Raw genomic sequence first — 27,591 nt, forward strand, 5'->3', positions numbered from 1 at the left:
GAAAACAGGAACATAAAACCCCAGGTGCCCCACAGCTCCAGGTGCCCCATGCAGAAAGAAGCATGGCTTTTAAACGGGGTAGTTTCAGGACAGGGGCTGTGCTGAGTGCCCTGCTGCTTGTGTGACCAAAGGCTGAGCATCCACAAGCCCATCTCCTGCCATGCATCTCTCCCTCGAGAGCCTACAGGCAGCACCTGAGGGATGGCAAGATTCATCTACGAGGGACAAAAGTGAAAGCCCTATTGCCAGAAGAAAAGAGCTGAAAAGCTTTTGTTTTTTTTAACCAGGGAGAGGAAAGATGAGACTTTTAAAGAATGTATATGTATTCAAAACAAAAAGGAAGTAATTAATTTAGTCACACTTGAATGTGAATATATATTAACTTCTGCTTCACTAATGAAGTGCTTTATTTTCTTTCCGTTTTTATAACGGCATCAACAGTAGCATTTCCAGCTAGCCTAAACCAGATTTTTCTTCACAGTTTTCATTGATAAGCGAGGACTAAATGATCATCTGAGCTCTGCTCAAGCATTACATTATTCCCTCTTTGTCCTGGGAAAATTGCTAGATCCATTTTACTCCTTGTGTCTTTCTACCCTAGCCATAGCAAGCACCAATCGACTTAGGACCTAGAAAATACCTTTTATCAGCAGGACTGAAAGCAAGCACTTTGCAAGGCAGCAGTAACTTTGCCAGCTTGTGCGAGCCCAAGTCCTCCCCTATCTATCAGCCCCTCTTTTCTCTTGCCCCAAAGACAGACTCACCCTTTAGAGCTGGGCTTCTTCTCTCCTCCCTGCCATCCACTTCCCCTCCCCTTCCCCAGGCACTTGGGCAAGCACTTATAAAAAGGGGACGTAAAACTTTAGTTTGATAATTGCTTTTTAACGAAAAGCATAAACGCTAGAAGCTTAAAAGTGTCATCACTAAACAAACAGTCAGAGTTTCAGTCTGTTTTGATGAAGACAGCCAATGATTTTTCTTTTTCTTCCAAAGGTTACATGTGTGTGCAGCACCCAAGGACACATCAAGATCTGACCACATCTGAACATGAGTTAAGACAGCTACAGGGCCCAAGTCTAAGAGTTCTGTGGTTATTTAATTTTTTTTTGCACACTGGCTAATGGGTCTGCATCAGTATAGAGAATCCATCAGGTGGAAGGAAACAACCAAACACACACAAACATCCAACAACCCAGGATCTTGATTTTCTTTTTTCTTTTAGTTTTGCCCTCCTTTATTTACAACAGTGGCAAAAAAACTTCAATCAAAATGAGGTTAAGATTATTTTTAACAGATGTTCACTGCTGGCCTGACCCAAAATCCATTGACGTCAATGAGAAGACTCCATGGGGCTTTGGATTGGGTTCTAATTGTTGGAAAAATTAATGTTATTGTAAACCACTGGTCAGTGCTGTCACATGCTCTCCTTCTGTGCCAATTCTATATGACCGGATAACAGACTCACATAAATCTGTTCCAACTGTTGGCTAAGAGGCTAAAGGACAGAGAGGTTTATCTTTTTAATTCTGAAGCACCCCCTGCCCCCGCCCCGCACACCCCAGGGCACTACTGTATTTACTTGACAGACTCAGCATTATGGACAGTATTCATACAATCAAAACATTTCACAGTCAAACACTTTGTGGGAATAATAGGATTATTAACGCTGACTGTATGAAGACAGCTGAACTTTAGATACGTATGAAATGAGATACTTTGGTTCATACGACTTCAAGACTGATTTTTGTTTCTTTTTTTTTTAAATACAGACCTGAAGGAAGGGTTGTACTTACTGTTAAGAAGACGGAAGTCTATAAATGGGTAGGAGCCGCGGCGCTCGGAGAGAACCCCTGTCTGACCTCTCACCCGTGCATCTCCTGCAAAACACAAAATCCCCAGAGATGTTAGAAGGGGCAGCTGCCTTTCTCTGCTTTTAGATCTAGATCTATTTTCTATCCAAAGTGATGATGTTGAGCTCCTCCAGTGGGAAAAGTAAGGTCCAAAAAAATCATCTCCGATGACAACCCTGGGTAATCGGGTACAGAGGTTCAGCCGATCCTCTTATCCCAACAAAGGCACAAAAACTCCTCGTGTTTATCCTATTTCACAGCTTCTTGCCCAGTAAGTAGACTCTCACTGCTTCAGGAATGGTGTAGAAGTGTTTTGCCCAGACAAGACCAGTTGGATTCTAACTGTGACAACACCACACACAAAGGTCTCAGCCTTGGACTAGGCTCACAGTCCAACTGACCTCCAAAGCCGTGGGACTGGTCTCTAAATCATGAGTTGATGAAATAAATCTCCAAACAAAATATGAAGAGGTTTTTAAGGTTTTGTTTGTTTGATTGCTTTTGCTTTACTTTCTGCTCTTTGAGCACTCTGGAAAATGTCAGCCTTGTCAAACACCAAAGCTGCTTCATGTAAGTGAAACCTGATGTTCTCAGACAAGCATTACTTCAGAGCTTTAGGATATATATTTAAATATCATAAAGTGACAATACCATACTTAGTATCGCTATGTAATTCACATTGATTAGCACCTGACTTGCCACGCAATACTGACAAAACAGGCAAAACTCACTTAAGGAGAAAAACGCTACTCCGGATGAGTAAGAGTTACAAAACCTCACTCCAAGTAGATTGGAAGTAGTGGGCAGCAGATGTCATTTTTAAATTTCCATAACCTTAAACACCTTTTTCTGTGATATAATAATTTCTTTATAGGCAAATAGCAAGACCAAAATATTAAAAATTCTTAAATAAGATGAAGTTTGAAGAGGTTCAAGTCAGAGTACTCTCGTTCTTCACAATACCAGTTCCCCCTCTACAGAAACACAGGCCATGGTGTTGAAAGCATCCTCATTGCACTTCCTCGGACAGCTCACACTGTGGGCCTCTCAAACTTTACAATAAAATTATGAATTATTAGTTAGTCTGAACTGTGCTTCCTCTGGGATACAAATATAGCATCTGACTAATCTAAACAAAAATAAATTAAGAATTTGGCTGCTAGTGTTGGCTTCCACTGCTTGTGTTTAAAAACAAAAAAAAAGCTTGCAGCATAAAAGAAGGACTTTTTTAGATACTCTTATTTTTCTTCTATCTAATGTTCACTTAAAATGTGCTTACAATTATGTTTAAGGGAATAAAGCCAAGTAGAAGTGTTAAGTTGGAGGTGAAAAAAAAAATTCCATGCCCTTGAGGGATCCTTAGAGGTATGGAAGGCACAGGAGCACGCACTCAAATTAAGATTATTTCAAACAGAGTCACTTCTGATTACAAATATAAATCTATTTTCTCTCACCGTTACTTTCGCTTTGCTTTTTTTGTTTCCAGAGAAAGAGCACATGTTCCCTGTACTCAGCTCCCGCTTGCCAACCGCTGCATCTAAGGAACCAGTCCAAAACAACTCAAGCTGTTGTTGACCCCACTTACCCTTCCTGACAGCAGGGGCAGGAGGTGCAAACCTCTGCCTGCTCTTCAGCTGTTGCACTTCAAAGGTATCATCATAGCATGGGGCTACCTTCATCAGTAGCTTAAAATCACATGCAACTTGTAGCAATGGAGGTACATAAACCTGTTTCCCTGCGATCCTTCTGCGAAAGGGCAGAAGGGTGGAACAAATAGCTGGAGAGGTTGTAAAACACCAAAGAGCAAGATTCATCAGCACCTGTGAGTCAGAGCTTGTCAGGCAGCACCTGGGCTTAAAAGCATTGCACAGGTGGACCCATCAGATTGGCTGATTTGTGTAGAAAGAGTAAGAATGGCAAGCATATGCTACACATTATGTAAAGCCAGAAAAATCAGACAGGCTTGAGCCTGTCACTAAGACAAGCAGCAGCAAATTAAGAACGGGTGTAAATTCGGAGCATGCCTTGGTTGAGGCTTTTGTTTTTCTGTATGTACCAACAAATTAAGAGGAAACTGCAAATAATACCCTGAATTAACACACTGGTAAACATGTCATTTGTGACTAAATCAACAGATACTTTGAAAAAAAAAAAAGAGAAATTCAAACTCCAAAAATCTGAAAAAAAAACAAGACATATGATACTGTACACTGAGAAAGACTGATTTTCTTTCTGGACATGAAATAATAAATCTATCAGATCAAGAGAAGTACCATAGTACTAGAGAATAACAAAATTATACACAGTTACATGTTGAAAAAGTTGCCTAATTCTTATCATAATAGTATGACCCCAAATTTTGAGGAAGTGAACACTACAGGTAGTTAGACAACTGGAACACAGAATAAAACACAGTGTGGGCTTGCCAAAAGTAGACCATACAAGATAAAACTTGATAATTAATTACCCTGAATAAATAGCTAACTGTTAGAAAAGAGGAAAAAATCGATACTGTAATGCAATTCAAACATATGGACTTTGTTAAACACATAACAGAAGGCAAGAGATGAGTACAAAAATTGAGTTGGAAAAACTAAAAGTAAGATGATAACATGGTGCACTGAAAGGAAACTTGTGCTTGGGAACAATTACTGATCATAAAGATCATATCTTTAGAAGATTCACATTGGGAATGGTCTTTGTTTTTTTATTGATGATCTTAACACAGAATCAGCACAGCACTAGTGAGACTTGATGATAACACAAAGCTGGGAGATAACAGGTATATGCAGCTACAGCTATTTTGGATAAAGTTCACTGCTACTGTTATGCTCTCTGCCGCAACTGCTCTATGGCCCAGCTACCTGCAGCTCCCACTTACATTTTACCAGTAGTCCAGCTTCCTCTCACGGTGCTCCTGATATCTCCTACAGAACCGAAGACTAGCCAACTCAGACAAGTATGTACACTATTCAGGGAAGGTAATTTCAGTAAAGAGATGGAAAGTAAGGGAGGTATTGATGGCATTAGCCAAAGCACTTGATATAAGTACATCTGAAATACTGTATCTAGAAAGCTGAATTCCTCCTGGAACAGTGGAGAGAAGGCCCTCTAGGAAGATGATCAGCACATTGAAGAGCCATTTCATAAAAGGAAAATCACCCTGGCGTAATGCCCACCATCGATAAGCAGCAGAATGGGGAAAGAACCACTTAGGTGATCAGAAGAATATCATTCTGAAGGAGGACATGAAAACAAAGCAGGCCATGATGGCATGGGCTTTATATATGCTGAAAGATGACCTGAAACAGTTAATAACTATGCATGATGATTGATAAACTTGCTACCAGCTCTATGTTCTTCAAATTAAGAAAATGTGAATGAGTTTTACCTAACCAGCAAAGCTGAGGACTTGAAGTCATGGAAAATTATCGATGATTCTGATCGGCTATTTGTGTCATTTTACACTTTTTACAGATAATAAAAGTTTGGGCTGTCTCTAGCACTATAGAAATCTATATGCAGAATAAATCTGCATCCCTGATGACTTAGTAAAAGATACTAAAATCTTTATATTCAAGGATTATTAACTTTACCCTCAGGGAAGGCAAGTTTCTGGTGAGTCAATGATGTTATCAAGTAGCTCTACCTCCTGAATCTGCTGTTTCAAAATACTTAGCCAGGTTCCACCTAGTCTCTTTCTACATCATTAGAGAAAGATTAGTTAGGAAGTGGTGGTGGGGTAAATCAACCACACCTGCTTTTTCCCCTTTTTTCTTGGCTCACTTATTTGGAAAACATTTATATTATTCCCTATTGCTTTTAATTACCTCTAAGTACACTCAACAGAGATACTAAAAATATGGATTGTGCCAGATGTACACCACACCAACATGACTTTTAATTTCTGAGAGGCAAGGGCCACTCATGGCAACACACCAACCTCTCTTTTTTGCTTTGGCAGAGGACTTTGAGGGTGACTTTCATCAGGCCACGAGACCTTTACATCTCTTTGCTCTCCACCTTAAAATCAAGCTAAACAATTGTTCTGACAACTTATGCAATCAGCAGTTTTAGATAAATAATCCTTTTCAGAGCAAAAGGAAGGATTCTGTGGAAACAGGGCAGGAAATTTTGACAGCTCATTGTGTTCCCAAGTGAAATAAACAGGGTGAAGGGAAACGGCAAGGGTACAGGTTCTCCTTGGCTGCTTTGGGCTGAAGATGCGAGGCTGGAACATTTGCAGCTGCAAACATGAAGGGCTGCACCCTTGCTTGAGCCAAGTCACCACAAGAGCTTTGAGATGGGACATCACCAGGAGTTGCTGTCCTCTTGAATTTGTTAAAACAGACGAGAAAACAAACAAAACAAAAGAAAGTAAGATAAATTAGGTAACAGGAGCCTGTGCAGTGCATGCTATGACTGAGACACACAACTGCTTATAGCCACAGGAAACACCAATGATTGGGATGAGGGTATCGAGTGTACCCTCAGTAAGTTTGCAGGTTACACCAAGTTAAGTGGGAGTGTTGATCTCCAGAATGGTAGGAAGGCTCTACAGAGGGATCTGGACTGGCTGGATCAATGGGCTGAGGCCAATTGTATGTGGTTCAACAGGACCTGGGGGGTGTTGGTCAGCAGACAGCTGAACACGAGCCAGCAGTGTGCCCACGTGGCCAAGAAGTCCAACAGCATCCTGGCTTGTACCAGAAACAGTACAGCCAGCAGGACCAGGGAAATGATCATCCCCTGTACTCTGCACTGGTGAGGCCCCACCTCAAATACTGTGTTCAGTTTTGGGCCCCTCACTACAAGAAAGACATTGAGGTGCTGGAGAGAGTTCAGAAGCGGAACAGCACTGGTGAAGGGTCTGGAGCACAGATCTTATGATGAGTGATGAGCAGCTGAGGGAAACGGGGCTGTTTAGCCTGGAGAAAAGGAGGCTGAGGGGAGACCTTATCCCTCTCTACAACTACCTGAAAGGAGCTTGTAGCATGGAGGGTGTTGGCCTCTTCTAAGTAACAAGTGATAGGATAAGAGGAAATGACCTCAAGTTGCACCAGAGGTGGTTTAGATTGGATAGCAGGAAAAATTTATTCACCGAAAGGGTTGCAAAGCACTGGAACAGGCTGCCCAGGGAAGTGGTGGAGTAACCATCCCTGGAGGTGTTTAAAGGATGTGTAGATGTGATGTTCAGGGACATGACTGAGTGGTGGACTTGGCAGTGCTAGATTAATGATTTGACTTGATGATCTTAAAGGTCTTTTCCACACCACACAATTCTACGATTCTACAAAAACTGGATATGGGGAAAGAAGCATGGTACTACTGCAGCCGTAGCATCAGCATAATTTCAAGGTGGGCAGAAAGGTTAAGAAAAAAAATGAGGCAGCTCTTAGCTGCCTGACACATTGGGAGGAAAGAGCTGTTTGCATGGAGGAAAACAGCTTCTCCGAGACTTGCCTGAAGTGACGTAGGATTAAATTTCACTGAGCAAGCACAACAAATTAGGAGAGAAAACAGGGCCATTGCTGTGGCAAAACAACAGAGCAGCTTCATGCAGCAGAAGTTAGGAGCAGCCGCTAAATTACTGATTTTATTTAGTACACAGCTCCGTGTGGTAAGTAAGGAATACCACAGCAAATTCACAAGAGGTTCCAAGTATTTATTCTAGTTAAGCTTTTCTACAATTTTCATCCAAATATATCTTAAGATGAGTACTTTCCGTAGAAAACTGAGTGGCACTTATAAGGCCTCTCGTGGAGTCCATAAAGCCCCTGTCTCCTGCACTATTTTGGTTATGAAAAGGTTTGAAATTTCTGAGATGAAGGAAGATGAGTTGTTGATGTTTTAAGCATCAGTCTGGTTTTGGTGGAAAGCTTTCTAAAAGAGAGAAGTGTTACTGTGTAAAAGTACAACCTGGGATGAAAGGCTAGGTTAAAAACAAGTAGAAGAATTACTGGAATTATTTTAAAAGATGTTTAATGCTTGTCCATGGTGATTTGTACTTGTTTGGATTCCTTTCATTTTGTTGTCCCAGTGTCATAAAAATTACTGTTGTAAATTCTTATCTGCAGAGAGTATTTTATGCAGATTTCTTCCTGTGCATAAGATTTTCAGTGAAGATTTCCCCTGAACAGACATGTCAAGACTGACATCAGAGGTACAGAGGCAGATCAGCAACAGCTGCAGATGAAACATTTCACTCATCTGCTGTTTTCTTACAAAACTATATTGTGGAGTGAACGGTGGATCTTATGCTCAATATAAACTAATGGCACTGACTGTACCTGTCAGCTGTAATTTCTGCCCTCCTTTACTGACCATAATCCATATGAATGCTGTATCTTAATCTCTTAAACAACATTATCACCACTGCTTGTGCTAATCAGTAACATGCAAAAAACTGAAGCTGACCATCAGTTCACTAAAGTCTCAACACTAAAAGTCTCCTGATGAGATCACTTTTGCAGTGATGCACAGCCTATCTGGATACACAGCCAGAGGAATACCCAGGATTCATGAGCATGCCTCTAACAGCTCGTCCATTCTGACAAATGAGCACCTAGAGTAAAGGTAAATTAATATTTAACAGACACTCTTGAAATCCTCCCTTAAACAATATCAGATCACACCAGTAACTCTGGAGAAAAGATTTTGAACTGAAATATCTTGAGGCAAAGCTACTGCAACATGCAGACATTGGAAAAAGTGCTTGCAGACAATGGAAATCCAAGAAGATGAGAAAACTGCCACAGAGAACCAGGTAACAGCAGTCGTCAGAAATTCAGATACTGAAGCAGTACCCATATTACCGTCTTCACAGACATGTTTGTTCTTGCATGAGCAAACACAGAGCCTGCAAAACTAAGTAGCTATTCAACTAAAGAAATAGTCGATTACAATAGACAATTCTTAATGTGCTAAAGAAGGCAGTTTCCCAAAACTTTAATACATTATATTGCACTAGAAATGCTTCCAGTTATTTCTGCGTTTGATAATGGGCTACAAATTATTGCCTTAAGGGCAGATGCATTTCATGTAACTGTAGGTGTAAGCCAGTAGAGAGGAGTATGTTCCTGCACCCAGTGACTAACACTTAAAGAGACTGAATTGCCTTTCAGAGTTACATGTTTTTGACTTTGAGTGCACTTCGAGACTAAGACACCTCTGTTCCTAAATTAGGTGCTATGGTTATGAGCACAGCGTACTGCAGGAAGAATCTGAGGCCTTGCCCATGAGAATCGTATTCAGACAGCTAAGACCACACCAAACCTCTTATCTCTAAGTATGCTTTTCACTGTGATTATCCCTGTGACTATTACTATTTCTTTTGTAATAAATATAATAGACGCATACACCTTCAGTTTGCACCAGTGTGGGCGCACCCTCAAAGCACGTACTATGTATGCTTGTATCCTGTAGTATTATCCCACAGCTCAGTTAAACAAAAATCAACACTTGTTATGCAAAAATAATTGGACTACTGTTCTCTATTAAAAGAAATAACTAGCTCCTTGGTATTAGTGTGTGATACTTACTTAACTATCTGCATTTTCTAGACAAAAATACAAAAGTTTACATAAAACGCTAAACCACAGGACACAAAGAGAGAAAGGGAACATAAGAACACAGATAAATTACACGGATTGGTTATTCATATAGGAACTTCTCATTTTGAAGACATGATAAATTCACACATAATAGTTTGCCAGCACGAATTTTGCAAAATTCAGCAATGGCTTTCATATGCAGAAGAAACAACAGACAACCATTGGTATCTAGCAGCAAATAGAGAGTTGTTGAACTAAAAGGAGGAGACAGATCTTGGAAAAAAGAATGCAATGAGAAAGCACCGAGATTTGTACAAATATAGCACCGTAAGTGCAGAAGACAGAAATCATCTGTCACCACCTCCATACCTGAAAGGATCACCTTAGACAACTGTCTTGACTTTGGTAAATATTTTGCTTGAACTATACTCTAATGAGCCAGCATCTGCTATCTAGGGAGCTGAACTCACTAGTAAAAGATGAAAATGAAAGCCTGGGAGAACAGGCAGAAGGAGGAGACCCAATTCTGCATTTTTTTGAGTGATCCATTTATAATTCCCATTATTGCCTGCAGCTTGTAGTACTCACAAGCAGCAGCATACGACTGATGGCATCTTGAGAGTCCCACTGCTGCTGTGGTCCTGAATGGCAGCACTTTGGCTGACCTGACGCTTATCAGACTGCTGCTCCAAGGGGGTTCAGGGTAGTAAAAGAGGTCCCAGGGAACTTTGCTGGATCAGGAAACCAGACTTGCACTGCACAGGATCCTCAGAGTAAACTGGATGTTGCATTTATAGTGCTAGTCCTAAGAACCACCTGTCTGTATTTTGAAGTTTTTATATTGCGTTATTGCTGGGGCTTTAGTATTCCCATCTCCAAATGTCGATCACTGACTTTCCAGGGAAAGAGCACATTAACATAGAGAGCACTGAACTATCTTGATCATTCTTGTCTTCCTATAGTGTTAGATAGCTTGTAAATTACTCTGTATTAGAGGATAGGAGCTACTTTAACAGGAACAGGTTTTTGCATCATTATCATTGATATTGCTCTAGAACCCTGCTGGGAAGTGGCAAAACTTACTGTTTTTCTCACATACGAAACTGAATCTAAAATAACACCCTAAAATCTAAAGGATACATCCTGAAATATTAAACAGATGTAATAAAAGTAATATCAGCAGCTACAACATGTTCTCAGCAACAGGTATTGCATTACCATGGCAACTTGGAAGATAATATCTTACTGTCATGCTACTCTCATCCCTCTCCCAAATATATTATGGCATAAAACCCCCACATTCTTTGTTACTTAAATTGTACTTTTTGGATTCTAGTCTCCTGCTAGACTCCCAGCTACTAAAATAACCATGTATTTAATAACAAACTTCTAAGACTTTTATGCTTCCAGTTCCATATACACAACTCTCAAAACCAGGTTAAGTAGTTAATTATAATTACTCTCATTTTGTGTAAAAGCACAAAGAATAGGTATTTTGTCCAATGCAAATGTCAAAAAGAGGCATAGAGTTCAGATCTCTATGCGTAGAGCATTAGGCCAAACTGCTCCTATTGCCAGCGCCCAAAATATATTATTTTCTTCACTCACAATTACACCTGGACTCTAAGTTATCCAAATTATAAATACTGTTTTCTTAACTGTAATAACATTCTAGATATAGCTGCTCTTTCGGAGACCCCTTTGAATGTGCCTGTGTATTGCAACTTCAAACTGAATTTTCTCAAACATCTCCATCTGATTCTATTACTTGGATATATGATTTGACCATTATCAACATTTCAAATGTTTCCACTGCGAGAACACAACCAGACCCCTTGAGTCTGCCAATGAGGGTTTTGCAGTTGAAGAACAGATTCTTTTTCTGCTGACACTTGAGGTAATTGTTGAACATTTTTTCAACCAAGTTTGCTTTACTGTTCTGCATTCTCATTTCTCATCTACCTATAATAATTGTATTGATCTTTCTAATTTTTTTTTTTTATTATTCTACAATTTCCTCAAGAACTATTGTTTGTGAGTATATGCATTTTATGAGTTGCATTGATGAGTTACCTGAGCCACAAGGCATCATTCTCATTTTCTGCTAAGGTACTATTATGTAGACAAGCAGAAACTACTCTCCACTATGTAGACAGCAGATACTACACTCTGCATGTAGCTAACATAGCCATTGATCAAAATTTTAGATATTGTATATACTTATTTAAAACAACAATTGATATGGCAAATATTAATAGAAAAATGCTGATAATTCCTAAGTGGAACAGAATAAATGGAGCTTGCATTGGGAAATGTTCAATAATTCAAGATTAACATTTTTATTTCTGAGGTAGGACTCTTGGAACTAAAATGTGGGATGGCAATTATAAGCCCTGAGCTCATTTCCTGGATTCCTATGGAACAAATAGTTTCCTTTCCATGCTTCAGTCTTCCACTTCTGTGGTTTGTTTGTCCTGTGTAGACAGTGAGTTCTCTACTGCAGGGCCTCAGTGGTTCAACAGCATCTTGTACCTGCAGTCCTGGTCATGTTTTCTACATCTCTGTAACACAAACTCTAATGATCTCTGCTTTTCATACTAACAACAGTTAGGTTAGACAACAGTCAAAGAAAATTAATACAGAGGCTTTTGCTCATACCGTCAAACCAAAATTTGCTGTCAACTCTTAATAGGACCCTTGAGAAAACTTCCCTCTATTTCCACAGCTTTGCCCAAGAGATTTCTACATGATTCCTCTCCAGTGAAACTGAAAAAGCTATGTGTTCAAAATTACAAGTAGTAATACAGCAACTGCCATGACACAACCCATCACATACTTTGGAAATGCTTAACATCAGTCAAAACATGTTAACTGTCTGTTAACAGTATTTACACAAAGGTACTTTTGCATGTGGAAGAGCCAAACAGGAGAAGTGCAAGACCTTTGGGATTTTCTCCCTCTCCATTTTGTACTAGAACCCCATGGCCGCCGTTCACCTCATACAAGAGGAGATTCAGCCCGTCTCCTCATCTCTTAACACTTCTGTCTAAAGATCCTTTAAGGTACATCTGTACAACTGAGATAAAATAGTCTCAGTCTTATGCATTAACCACAGGATAATCCTTCCTCATCAGTGTCCGCACCTTCTTCACCTCTTTTCCAACTCCCCTCTGCAATATACAGATATATATACATATATATTCCAAATATATATTCCAAACTGGGGTGTGACCCTTCTTCCTCCCCATCTCTTTGACTCACAGAATCACAGAATGTTAGGGATTGGAAGGGACCTCAAAAGATCATCTAGTCCAATCCCCCTGCTGGAGCAGGAACACCTAGATGAGGTTACACAAGAAGGTGTCCAGGTGGGTTTTGAATGTCTCCAGAGTAGGAGACTCCACAGCCCCCCCTGGGCAGGCTGTTCCAGTGTTCTGTTACCCTCACTGAGAAGAAGTTTCTTCTCAAATCTAAGTGGAACCTCGTGTTCCAGTTTGAACCCATTATTCCTTGTCCTACCGTTGCTTGTCACCGAGAAGAGCCTGGCTCCATCCTTGCGACACTCACCCTTTATTTATTTGTAAACATTAATAAGGTCACCCCTCAGCCTCTTCTTCTCCAAGCTAAAGAGACCCAGCTCCCTCAGCCTTTCCTCATAAGGGAGATGCTCCACTCCATCATCTTTGTTGCCCTGCACTGGACTCTCTCCAGCAGTTCCCTGTCCTTCTTGAACTGAGGGGCCCAGAACTGGACACAATATTCCAGATGTGGTCTCACCAGGGCAGAGTAGAGGGGGAGGAGAACCTCTCTCGACCTACTAACCACCCCCCTTCTAATAGACCCCAGGATACCATTGGCCTTCCTGGCCACAAGGGCACAGTGCTGGCTCATGTTCATCCTGCTGTCCACCAGGACCCCCAGGTCCCTTTCCCCTATGCTGCTCTCTAATAGGTCATTTCCCAACTTATACTGGAATCTGGGCTTGTTCCTACCCAGATGCAAGACTCTATACTTTCCCTTGTTATATTTCATTAATTTTTTCCCTGCCCAACTCTCCAGCCTGTCCAGCCTGCTAAGCCAGCCTCCCCTCTACTCACTGCCTTCTCCTGAGGCTGGAGTCCCGCGCAGTTTTGTAGCAGGAAGCCCAGCAGTGTTGGCCACCAACTTCTCCTGATGGGGCTGCCCCAGGAGTCCTCATGGCTGGGAGAGAGCAAGGAAATGGGGAAGGAGGAGAAGGAAGTGCTGAGTGTTGGCTCAGCAGCACAAGAAGGTGCGTCACCACTTGAAGCTTTGCTCTGATTAAAAGTTTTATCTACACAAAAGACTGCAGGAACAAATGTTCAAGATTAATGATTTGACTTTTGTTTGTACAACATATATTGCAATTTTTTATTTTTTTTTTAATTCAAAAGTAGTATCTATGGCCAATAGATGGAAACCTTCTTTCTTATTCGTTTTCAATTTGGTTTAGTTGCTCTGTGGAACATATAAATACCTCCATAACTCAGTGAATTATTGAACAATAGGCAGGAGAACTTTGTCCAAAACAAGCATAGGTAACCTTAGCATTATTTGCTTATTTGAGTATTTCCTGAGCTTGCACACATTTTATCATGTAATATTTCTTCATCAGAAAATGTTATTTTGATAAAAACCCCTTTTTCTTATGTCCTTCTCTCTAGGAAAAAAAAAAAAAAAGAAGGCATATGTAGATAATATAACTATTTGGAGTGGAACCTTTGTCATTTTGATGCTAGACACAGGAATTAAGCTACGTATAATAGAAGCTGAGCTTGACTACTGTTCCACCTCTTGGAAAATGTTTTTTTTTTCAGTTTTTACTATGTATTTTTCAAACGATTGGATCTTAGAGACCAAAAAAAGAAAAAAAAAAAGACAAAACATGAAATCCAGAACCCTAACAGGCCTAGAATTTAGCAAATACGTTCCCTCTTGCACTTAAACAGATCACTGATCTGGATAATCTTTGCTATGTATTATGCATTTAGAATTTATAACTTCAGAAAAGGGTGGAAAAAGAGAAAGCTCTGGACCAGCCTTACATTACTCAAACACAAGCCTATGCTCTGTGCCCCATTCACTGTTATGGTTCGGTTGCACTAAATATTTACTGTTGAAAGAGCAATTAAATAGCAGTTTACCTTCTTTATTTGTTGCACATTCTTAAGAGAGGTGAACATGAGCTGGCTCAAAGAAAAATAATTAGCTACATAGTTCTGTAATTGCAAACAGCTGATAAACAAATCTAATTAGGTGTTTGCCATTGGCAAAGACTGCTGTTTTCCTAGAACCCAGTTTTGTGTTTCCCTGACCGGGATGCCAAGCAGCAGCAGGAGCAGCTGGCGCTCGGGCTTCTTCCCCAGCAGATGTACTGGCAACCCTGGCTTCCCTCAGCCCATCAAATGTGCAAGCTGCTGCCAGGCAGCCTCTGCCCAATTTGTTCTGGTGAATATGGGTTTCTATCGCAGTTCCTTATTGCAGAAACTGCAAAACCTTAGTATCTGAAAGGAAGAGCAACTACTAAGATATGCAGAGAAGATCTAATAGAGCTCACTGTAACCAGAGCCCCTTTCAATGTGGCTTTACATCACCATCCTCTTTCCTTATCCCATAATTACATACACCTAGTCTTGATTTCACTTGGACACTGAAGTTCTCAATGGCAATGTCACGTAAGGGATCTGCACCAAACACCACCCTTTGGGAGGAAAGGCCAGGCTTACCTGAACAGAAGGGATCCCCGTCTTGCCCTGGAAACAAAAATGGATCATGCTTGGCACCTCACTGAGGAGGATGGATAGAGTAGGGGAGGGAAATATTTTTCTACTTTTTCCTACTCTGTATGTCCTTCCACAAGTGGGAAAAAAAATCTGTTTTTCAGAGAGTGAACTACTCACTGCTTTGTTTAATAATCTTCCAAAACCACCATGAATGGACAGAAACACAAACCAACATTGTCAAAATCATACTACTAATTAATCTGCTAACTGACCTAACCCAGAAGTTTACATTCATGAACTACAATGCTGGAGCAACACTTAGAAGCCAGGTCTGCAATTTGGGCCCACCGCTGGTGTAAAGTTTGCCAAAGCTTTATCTAGTGTGTGGGTGCCAAGAAGGCTGCGGGAGGCGAGCCCAGGCACCTCACGCCCAGAGGAGCCGACCAGGCAGCTTTCCCAGGGTGCTGGCGCTCCAGAGTGCGACCCATCGCCCCATCCCAATCCTTACAGAGGCCAAGAGACCCCGTAAGACTTTACCATTTAGTGTCATCCAATTACCTCATCATTTAAGAAGTGTCACTAGTAAACATATTTAATTGTTATAACTACATTACTTTTAATTTGAAGTTAACTAAAACCCCTGTGAGTTTTCTCACTATTTTTTTTTAAATATATAAAAACAACAAAATCAAACGAGCAAGAAAAATATTGTGAATATTTCAAAGGATTTTACAGACGAAATGCCAATTTATCTCACTGACAGTGTATGCTGCAACACTGCCTTTCTTCAGTACTTGGGCTGAAAACAGAAGCTGAGGTTTTTGCCTTCTGTGTTTTAACACGTTCTTATGGAATTCAAATAATTGCTAAAATCTTTCAGAAAGAGGAGGAAACTGCAATCTAAAACCTCTAATACACAAACAAAGAGATTTTTTTGAGTGGAGGCAAAGAATACCGGTGATGTTTTTATAAATCCCAAAGGGACAATAAACTGTACCAACAATAATTAAATTTTGTCTCAAAATCTACCTTTCAATTACAGCTTAGCAACCCGAGAGTTCTGTCTTAGACAGTCATTGAACGGATCCTTTTCTGAGCAATCCAGGTCCTGAGGCTCCTCCTCAAATAGTTTTTTAAAGGAGAAAGAGCAAGAAAGCACTTCATTATTTGCTCTTCACAAACCCTTGTAAATTCCAAAAGAGAATAACTCTGGCAAACACTTTTTTGGCATGTGCGTGTGAAGGCTTATAAAAAGTATTTCTCGACTCATCATATTCTTGTGCAATTCATACTAAGCAGAGATGTTTTCCTTTTCGGGTTTACTGTTTTGAGAATTGCAAAACATAACACAGAAAACACAGCAAGATTATTGCCTTTTTCTTCAAAACAGATCAGCTTGAATAAACAACGAGTATATCTTAAAGCAACATCCAGCAAACAAGATGTGTTTTTCCTAGACCCTACCTTAATAGTATATTCAGTAGCTAATGGTTACCAAAGAAAAATCAAGAACTGTATAAAAACCAATCTTGACTCATAAGGCTCTTCCCACAATGATATATAATGCGATGTTTCTGCAAATTAGATCTTGAATTTACTACAGAAAAGCAACTCAGAAACTCTTTGCTAGAAAACTCACAAGAACCTTCTCTCCTCAAATATTTGGCTAGGTTTCACCAAACCTGTGAAACACCTTAACACTTGAAAATTTTGAAAAATTCAAATTTTCATTTGGCTCTACACTGAAGAGGAAGTCCATGAAGATTTGTAAGAATCTGCTTATCAGTATCACACTACTGAAAAATGTAATAAAATTCTGTCTGTAGTTCTAAAACTGACTATGTTTTGGACAAGGCTCTAAAGCTAGATGTATATTACTAGGAAAAACACTGCACTCTATTTAGTTCCCACACACGTGTAACAAGTTAGCATACACTGTATTCATGTACATTCAAACACAGATCCTGTATCAAGCACATGGAGAAAAACATTGATTAAAATTCTACCAGCTGACAGAAGCATGCCTAAAATGCTAATGAAAGATGTATATTCCAGTTCACCTTAAAGTAAGCTTCCTGTTTTATTCCTTCCCAAAACCTACTGGCTGAGTATTTATCTCTCCAGAACACAACAGGATCAAACAGAGCACAAAGAGATTGTTGTAGAGAAAAATAAATCACTTCTTCCAGCACCATCTTATTTGTCTGCAAACATACTGCAGCTGTGAGCTCATACTTCAGGTTTGTTGCTTCAGTATGAGATGTTCCTGTTCTCTCTGGTTTTATCAAATAAAGCTCAGCAAATGTTTATTTTTTCCTAGACAGTTTTTCCTAGATCTTAGGTATCAAGTATTGGTGCATTCAGTCCTTGTGTTGGCTCCTGTGGGTTGCTCTGAGATCTGCTGGCCCATCTCCAGGTGTCGCAGCAACCCTGGATGCAGATGGTTGCTGGGCAGAGAGATCTCACAGGCACAAGGGCCCATGGAAGTGGCTACAAGTGGTTTCTCCCCACAAGGAGGTTGAACAGCCTGTCCCGCTTTTTCACCTGAAAAGACAAATCTCATTTTCTCAAACTGACTTTCCATGTGTATATGAAAGGGGAAAATAATTCTAACTCTGTGGAAACAGGAATGGTGTTCTGGAGGTGACCCAGCTACCAGCCTGTTGCTTCATCTTCTCTGTGACCTCATCTTCCTATGATAACAGGTATCATAACTGAGGCTCCTGCAAAAGTAAATGTGTTGGTCTGGGGCAGTGTTTGGAGTAACAAGAAGAAAAGGACAGGTTGCCCTGGGCCCTCCACTGAAGAAGTAGCCCAGATGGTGCTCTCCCCGACCCCTGGGGCAGAGGCAGCAGTCACTGTTCCCAAATCTTACTTTTTTTCAGAAACTGAGCAGCTACATCTGCATTCAGATGCTGCAGAGTATGTAGATGGTGCAGGAACCACCAGGGCCAGCGAAAAACAACAGCTGTTGCAGGGGGTGAGGGGTGGAAACAATCTCAGGCAGAGTCACAGAATCACAGAATTGACTGGGTTGGAAAAGACCTCAGAGTTCAAGTCCAACCCTTGGTCCAACTTCAGTCCATTTACTAGATCATGGCACTAAGTGCCACGTCCAATCTCAGTTTAAAAACCTCCAGGGACGGTGAGTCCACCACCTTCCTGGGCAGGCCATTCCAATGCCTGACCACTCTCTCTGTAAAGAATTTCTTTCTAATATCCAGCCTAAATTTCCCCTGGCAGAGTTTAAGCCCATGCCCCCTTGTCCTACTGCTAACTGCCTGGGAGAAGAGACCAATCCCCACCTGGCTATAACTTCCCTTCAGGTAGTTATAGAGAGTGATGAGATCACCTCTAAGCCTCCTCTTCTCCAGACTAAACAACCCCAGCTCCCTCTCCCCATAGGTCTTGTCTTCAAGTCCTATCATAGTTACAAAGACACGCTATTCTGTTTGCATATTACTGAGGAGTCTTGACATTTCAGAGCTCATTTTCACTGAGCTGGAAATTACAACTTGAAAAAATCACATGTATTCAAGATCTTGATTCACAGTCACAGAACTCCACCTCCTGAAAACAAACAGTGATGCCCAGCACTCCTAGGGCAGCCATGTAAGGCTGCAAGGATAATACAACAGAGACCGATATACTTTTTAAAAAAAATCCAAAATTCACTTATCAATTTTTTTTCCAGTCATGTAAAACCTGGAGTGGAACAGACAGAAATTGCAAGAATTTGAGGTTAATATTTTGGTCTCTAAAATGGAAAATATGTAATCGTTAGTAAGAAGTAAGCCTTGCATCCATTCTCAACATAATAACACACATACAAAGGAAAACTACGATGTTATACACTAATATATATTGGAATTCAGTAGATTCTGGATACAGAAAGTTTGTCCTTCAGATCTGGGTCCCCTCCCCATTTTTTTTTTTAAATCAGTCTAATCTGGTGAGATACATGACGGAGAAACTGAACTATGTTTTAGCAAGCTGCAGGTTTTGGTAGGGTAGGAAGTTACTGCTTTCAGTAATATCCTGCCGAGCAGCTGTAAAAGGTGGGATATCACATTTTCTTTCTCTATAAAACAAGCTTCTCAGCGAAAAGCCCAGGTAGGTAAACCAGAATAGTACAGAGGGTGTTGAGTTCCTCCCACAGCTACAAAGTACTGAAAAATAATGCACCTCTGCCAACAACCTCTGTAGCACTACTTACCATCATCAGAAAGTGAATGATCATAAAGGGGAATATCAGCCACAGGGTACAAATGTTTGCTTTACAATACGTTTAGGGGAGAGCTGAGGAGAGGAAACCAAAGACAACTATTCTACATCTTTCCTCACTGTTTAGATCAAACTCCTTTCCTTGATTTTTTTTCTCCAAGATTTTACTTGTTAAGTCTTATCGTATTTTCTGTTGAAATCAAATAGATCTTAGCTCTCTTGAAATCCTATGCCATCTAACCAATTGTGGAGTACACAGTGTTATGAGAATTTTTCTATAAATATTAGCATTACATATAGTAAAAATAAACATACTGAAAAAAAGCCTCCTACTCCATAGGGTATCTTCAAATATCTGGAGAAGGTTTCATAGCCTGCTCCTTGCAGGGCAATATACACTCTGAATAAAGCAGGCATACACATCTGATAGAATCTGGGAATAAATTCTTTAATAACCTTAATTCTCTAATCTTAACAAAAGTATGAAATAAGACAGGTGGTAGAAATATATCTATTTCACTGAAAGCAATTCTGTACATCTGAGAAAGCTTCATCTCTACCCATTCTTCAATGGATTTTATAATTTTATACAGTATAATAAACTTCCAATAAGATCTTCTGTTTTTCTGTCACGTATGAATTCTTACCCTACTTAATGAATTTGAGGGTCATTTCTCCTCCCAGTGTAATTTTTTAAAAACAGCAGACACTTAACATTTCAGATTTATCATAATTAATTTTATACTCAAAGAGAGCCAATGATATGTATTTTAAGAGGAAAAGGGGGTTTGTATAAACAGCCCTACCTCATCTGCCTGGCAAGCTACCCGCTTCATCTGTGAACAACCTTCTAGTTTGGAAGTTCCTGTGCCTAATTGCTACAGACAGATGTTCTCCTGCTGTAGCTGTGAACATCACAGAGGCTCCTGCGATGTTAATTAACCAGCTTAAAGATGTTCCTTTCCTTAATTCAAAAGTCTACGACTCCTTAAACACAGCAGAAATGCAAGGTCTCACCTTACCTCCAAAGCCACGTCTTCCTAAATGCAGTGTTTCGAAATATCCCTACTAGCTGCCCAGTGGCATTTTCTTTGTCAGGAGATTCCCTAATAACTTACCTCCTATTATTCTGCATTTTATAGCTTACAGTAGAATTATTATTATCTGAAATTTGTTCCCCTACCATGAATCCATACTGCTCTAGGTATACATACCTAACATGTTACTAATCTGTCAATACTAGTGAGAACTAGTCAATTTGCATGAGTGGCACACGTACAGATGACAAGCAGCCTCTTCTTTTCTTTAATGGCATTATAAATACCTTTGCTTTCTTCCAGGAGGAAAAGTTTCGCTCCCTCAAAAGCACTGATTAAACAAAGCTTGTAATGAGTTTGCTAACTTTTCTGTATGCTGCTTTGGGTAGCTATCAGTCATCTCTGTCGATCAAGGGCTAGACTTGTAATGCACCTACCACCTTTCCCCTCCAACACAGACTGCTCAGGAAATACTTCCCCCAATATCTGGGGGAGAAGGGAATGCACAAAGCAGCGGTCCTCATGTTTTCAGATTATCTCCTTCTGACCACTCTATAAATGCATGCGTTATAATGGCACTATAATATGTCTGTGTGCTTCATATAAAAAAGGGTTTTTCATCCCTTTAGCAGTTACTGAAATAATTTTTATTGGCTGGTATTTTCCACTATAATTTACTAAGCCTCTACCCTTTTATTTCTCTTTGTCTTCAGGACATAAATACCCTCATAAACATAAATCTGGACAATGCTTTTACAAACCTGTTGAATATCACCAAATGTAGTAGGAAGTTCATTGATGAAAACTGCCTTTTTTTCTCTGACATAAGAGTGAATCACCACCCAGGTCACTTTTCGAGTCTCTTTAATAAGGCCTCATCTTCTTTTACCTCTGCTTTAAGTTTTCACCTTAAAATGTACCACAGTAAGGCCCAGTCAGTTCCTACGTTTGTTAGCCATTCAGTTGTACATCCCACCCACCTGATCCTTTCCTCTTCTTTTCCCTTCTTTCACTAATGTGGAAATTCAGCCTCACTTGGCGACAAAGATGTTTAAACTCTCCTCACCCAAGCAGTGGTCTCCTTTTCAGATGGTTTTGGGCAACTGCTCTGAGAAACCACCATTGTACTATGCTTGCCAGAGGCTACTTTACACTAAAGTAGCCTGGGACAGTTCCTGAAACACTCTTTCACCTGCCCACACCATTTGGAAGAGTCTAGCTCTCTCCTGAATTTTCCTGATTTCAAGTTGCCCACTGAGGCTGTGCAGTTTCCATCCTCAGAGGTTCCTAAGACCTGGCTGGGTAAAGTCCTGAGCAACTGGGTCTGAACTCACAGCTGCCTGGAGCAGCAGGTTGGACTGGAAACCTGCTAAAGTCCCTTCCACCTGTGTGGTTCTGGGCATTTTAACTCAGCTTGTTTGAGTAGAGGACGGCAGAGTTGCAGGCAGCTCTGTGTGGTTCTTCACCACTGCATCTGTTTCTGCTTCTGGAAAGGAAAAAATGTCTTGCTTTAAACATTTCACAAAAGTTACTACTTTCTTTCATGAATCTGTATATCCACCATATTCTCTGAAGGTTCTGCTCACAATGTTTATTCACATTCTCCAGGTCACTGACCCCACTAATCATTCTTTCTACATCACATTTAATCCCACCAAATCTCATTTCCGCTGAAGATTTTGAGTTCATTTCTGAGATTAACCTATCGAGACTATCTCTGGTAGCAATGTCAATTTATTTTTCATCTTTGCTTTGGCAGGAAGCAGAACAACATCTCGAACCCTACAAACCTCGCCTGCTGCAAGTTAATATTTGCCCCCTTCCCCGTCTCCGCCCCCCATCCCAAATTTATTTTGGGGAAGCTGCTTTTCAAACTGTCCCCTCCTTCTGGCATCATCCCACACACAGAGCCAGCCCAGGCCAGTCAGGAGGCCGCAGGCAGCCCAGGCAGGCGCAGCACTGTGTACCATCTGTGGCAGTGCAGACCTGGCTCCAGGCAGCCATTTGCAACCAGTCATAGCTTTTCTCCACATCAAAAAATTCAACAGCTTTCTTTTCTTCCCCCACCATCCATTTTTTTTGTTCCTTGTAAGTTCTTCCTTCAGACAGTACCACAAAATGCCACTTTAATATTGACCCAGTTGCATCAGCAATGGAACAGGCTAGAAATCCTGCAAGAAATCTTGCTGAAGTGTTAACCTCTGCTCAGAGCCACTGAGCAGTTAGGCTGCCAAATTCCTGATGGGAGTATGATTGTTATTCTTCTCATGGTATTCTATGGTTGTTAGTCTTCTCATCTACAAGACCTTACTTGAAGTTCTACAATTGCTAGTTTTGGGGACACACATCCCACCACAGTTTATTCTCATGTTCCCTGAGCCAACTAATGGATTTTTTTGGCTCCATGAGGCATTAGGCCTTCAAGAAAATGCAGGTGGGTGGGTGGTGGTGTCCCAAGTCTCAGGCCCTGTTGCTCTCTAATACTACAGATTTTATTTATGTTTTGAATTTGTAGTAGCTTTCCCACAGCCTCTTGCATGTACTCATTGAACTGCTGAGCCACATGCAAAATCTTGCTATATAGGATGCATGTATCTTGTTTCCTAGGTATTTCTCACCTAGAGGTGCCTAAAGAGCAACTAATCACCAGTGGGACAAAGTTTTGAGCAACAGTTTCCCTAACCAACACAACTACTGGAATCCACTATATATATTTACAGAAATAATTCAAATCTTGTGAAAAAAGTTCCTTCTACTCATCTCAGTTGCAAGACACTGCATCAGTAATTTGTAATTGGAGCTACTCAGCTAGGCAGATTTATGTCAGTAATTTCTAAGACTTTGAAAAAGAAAACATTCTCAGGTTCCACTTGGGCATTTGGCATCTTTCAGACAACACGCCATCATAAGACATTATACCACGCTTTGACCTGTGAAGTTTCCCATGCATGAAGTGATTTTTAGAATGCAATTTCTTCAGAGCACATGATCTTTTTTTGAACTCCCACAGTTAAAAGTACATGCTCTAAAACCCTGAAATAGATAATATGTGTGATGCATCCAATAACAAGACTATAAAGACGAGCACACTAATCTCATCATAGGCTTGAAGTCAAAGACAATTCAAGGTAGCAGCTGGAGAGAACAGTACTGAACTGACGTGTGTTTTACCAGCTTGGCCAAGTCACCTCTAACCTTCTATATATTATCCAAAAGTTCCTGCCCCTGAACTGCCTCCAGTGTTTTATTGCTGCAAATATCTGTGTGACAGCCATGATGAAAACTGACTCACCTGAAGAGGAACAAAAGCAGTTAGGTACAAATTTGGTTCTCTCAGCCACATCGGCTTCCCAATTACCACTCGGCATCAGCACAGCAGTGAGAAATGGTGAACATCGCCACTGGAAACATTTACATAGCAATTCAGCACAGGAGTAAAACTCAAGTACTCTGTCCTTTTGTTTTTTAAACCACAGGATAGATCTCACACATGAATTATTCTAATGACAAACTATTAATTCATGGCAATGATTCAGGAGTTCTCTAAAGGCTATACTGGGAAAGCAACAAGTGGCAAAGCTGGCCATGAATTCAATCAGACTGGTGTAGCATTTAAGCAGCCATGTGCCTGAACAACCCTCCAACAGGAAGAAAAGCAGAGCACAAAAAAAAAACCCAAAACAAATTACATACATGGACATATTTTAAAGATTTTTAAGATGTGGTGTCTCCCACAACAGTGAATTGAGGAGCTAGTCAATTATTTCAGAAAAAAATTTTAATCATGGGAAACAAAGGTTTAAATATTGCAAATATTTCAGCAACATGCCCCTTTCCTGAAATTTTCGCTTACAGTGCAATTCTGAGATAAAAGACTTTGACGAAAAGATTGAAGTCAGGAAAATAAACTGTCCTCTCACTCTTGTTTACCCTTTTATTCACTGGGAAAACAGATGTTTGGGGATAAACTGAAGGAAAACACATATGCCCTGAGCCTGTTATGTCTTCAAGAAACACTGAAGATTTTTTTATGTGACTAGTGATTAAGATCACAAAATATGCGGTTTTTTCAACTAGTATTAGGGGTTGCTTTCCTTTGCAAAACCCTCTACAAATGGTCAGATGGATCCTCGCCAGTGCAAAATGCAGGAAGAACACCAGCCTTTTCCAGTTAATGCAAACAAGACATGAATGTAATCTAGGCTCAGTTCATTCTTATGTAGCTGTTAAATATAAAATCTATTTCATAGATGGGAAACGGATACTGGAAACTGAAAATGACTTCTGAGAATCCAAGGTTTTTAAACCACCCAGTCCAAACTCCTTCAAATCAAACATCACTCATCTTTTATCCAACTATTAATTAAAAGATTTAGTTCAAGCTAAGATGCTTTGGTCTCCAAGAGACATCTGCACTTCAGGACAAAGGTGGAGAACAGGGTGGCTCCCTGATTTTTCGTACCCGTCATCCCTACAACTGGCAGATGTGTGATATGCCCAGATGATTGCAACAGACGAACAAATGCAAACCATCATGATCCCCAAATGTGACTTTTTTCAAGTAAATTAATGTTGAAATTGAAGAAGGTCCTGTATTTATACTCAGGTCACTAAATGATCCTACAACATAGCTCTGAGTTTCCAAAACACAAAGCATCACTATAACATACAGAGCAAGGTGCAGGGCTGGACCCCTGTTTTGGGATTCTCCTAATGCAGTCCAATGGAGGGGTGGTTCCTGGTTCTGGGCTCTGGTCCACAAATGGGCAGAGTTAAGTGCCATGTCCTAGTGCCACTTTCTTTTTCCACTTGGATGCAATAAAAGGTGAGTCTAATTGCAGGTGCAACTGAAGCCTTCCATCGAATGGGTCAATGCACACTGCCCTACAGTAATTTTTCACAATCCGTAAGGCAGAGACAGGAGATAAGTGTCATTAACTAAAAACCACTCATAACTAAGGGAAGTGCTGATATGGAGAAGTGAAAAATCAGATGAAAATGAATAGAATAGCCAGAAGCAAATGGCATGATGTCCTTGAAGCAAAAGACTATTCAAACAGCATCTATTCCATCTTCATAAGCTATGGATAATTATCTCTCACCAGAGTTTTGAACCTCAAACTACTAAATTTCATTAAACCTTCTCAGACCTTAGTATTAATAATACTGTAGAAACAGGATGTCTTTCCTCTATGGCAGGTATTAGTCCTGAGGAGGTCACATTCCTAAGTAGAACAGAAGTCACTTTGAAAAAGAACTTATGCATTTCCTGAAGAAAGACAACAGACAGCAGTCAATGTATACAGCACAGATCTCGAATGGCTGCAATGTACCCAGTAACAGGTTACCAAACAACTGCGCAAAATTAAAATGGTAACGTACACAACATGCCCCAGATATGTAGCAGGCAAACACCGAGTACAGATGGCTGCTCTAAAAGATGTAAATGCCAAGAAAACATCCCACTGCCTAGAACATGATGTTCTTGAGTGTGTCACGGCTAGTGTGACATCTTTAAAAATATCTCACTTGTTAGGTACAAAAGATGATATGTAATTACTTCTTCACAGCTCTACAGTAGGTCCAACATCCTTCCTTCTTTGTGTGAAAAATCTATTACAGTCGACTCTGAGCCTCCATAATTGTTTTCCATTAGTAATGATTTACATGATATTACAGATGTCACTGAATGTCAAGGTAATTTCCGTGTTTTCTTTCTTTGAATCCTTTTAGTAATTGTAACATGTAAACATGTTCTAACAGAGGAGAATGGTAAAGAGAAAAAAAAAAACACTAAAGGATATGAGACAGTAATTTTGAAATATCTTGTCATTACAGAATTGACATTAATCAGTTCTAGCTATGGAGACAGTATTTCTTTTTGCACCCAAGGAAACATCGTGAGGAGTGAAGAATTCATTCTTCTTATCTGACAAAGGCACCAGGACAGGGTGGGACAATCTGTCACTCCACTTGGAAAGTCAGCAATGTGATGTTTTTAATTCATGCAGCTTCAGTGCCTCTCAAAAAACTCGAAGTTTATTTTAATAAAATGCGCTTGTAAGGTTTACATGCCAAAACTCGCTTCAAGTTCTGTAAGACTGAAAACTGCCAGGAAGAGAATAGGCCATGAGTTGCCTCCAATCTCCAGTGGGAAGCCTGGAGAAGCAGCAGGCACTGGAAATGTGGGCTGTCTCCCACACCCGTCGTGCTGTTGGAGGAGAGGGGAATGCTGCTCCATGACACAGTAAGCTGGCAGAGCAGCACGGAGCTACAATGTCCTGGCTGTAGACATGCCTGTGAAACACCAGACCAAAATAAAGATGTAGCCTAAGTGTCCTATCATACAAGGAGCTCTTCTAGATTACATAGTGTAGACCCGAACTTGGTGGGTACAAGAACCCAGGGTGCAGGTACAGCTTCTCGGCGGGCATGACTGAGGCAGTTGATTATGGTATTGTTTGCAACACATTTTTTCAGACTGCCTTCTCAAACCCTAGAGGTCCAAGTTATTTCCTGCATTTCTTATTGACAAGTGTAGTCAGAGACAGCACTTTCTTCTAATCAGGAAGATTAAGATTCTGAAAGAAATACATATGGCAGTGCTTTATAATGCCATTTAGATATGGAAACTGAACAGTTTGTAAAACCATGAAAGGCAATGAGGATGTAGTGGCTGACACAACTGGACCACTGCTTTTCAAATTGTTTCTAAAGCAAATGTAGACCCTGGCTGATTTTTTTAGTACGGGTAGCTCTTTAATTTACACTTACCAAAGATTACTCAGAAACTACTTGTGAAAGTGTAAGTGAACTTAAAAAGGAGTAAAATCTGCTGGAAATCTGCCCAGAGCAGGTTTGGTTTCATTTTGAGTAATCCATCCTTCTTCCAAACACAAGTCCCATTGATTATCATTATGGTGGAAATCTGCTTTCCTTTGAAAAGTAATTAAGAATAAGTTGGTTTGCATTCACTTTGCTGTAGCCAAGTCTCCGTGACATAAAGCAACCGCTACCATTTACATAGTGGGTGAACTTCTCAGGGGGATTAGTAGGGAGTTTTGAGGGCTCTGCTGGCCCAGATGATGATGCTGTCTGTTATTCCTGAGGATCGCGCTGTGGATGAGGACAGAATCATGCAGAGGGAGCTAAAACGGAACAGCTGCAGGCACCACCAGCCATGCTG

At 40.4% G+C, this 27,591-nt stretch overlaps 1 protein-coding gene across 2 annotated transcripts in view; it reads right to left on the minus strand.

Annotated features, from left to right (window-relative positions):
- The window catches only part of PDE7B (phosphodiesterase 7B), a 183,163-nt gene that overhangs the window by 36,943 nt on the left and 118,629 nt on the right, over nt 1–27,591 (minus strand). For both annotated transcript variants that reach the window (XM_082048520.1, XM_082048519.1), the window contains one exon: nt 1,794–1,877. In XM_082048520.1, the coding sequence (XP_081904646.1) occupies nt 1,794–1,877 (84 nt within the window). The remainder of the gene's footprint in view (nt 1–1,793; nt 1,878–27,591) is intronic.

Source organism: Streptopelia decaocto, assembly GCF_964273445.1.
Source record: "Streptopelia decaocto genome assembly, chromosome: 3".
Lineage (NCBI taxonomy): Eukaryota > Metazoa > Chordata > Aves > Columbiformes > Columbidae > Streptopelia > Streptopelia decaocto.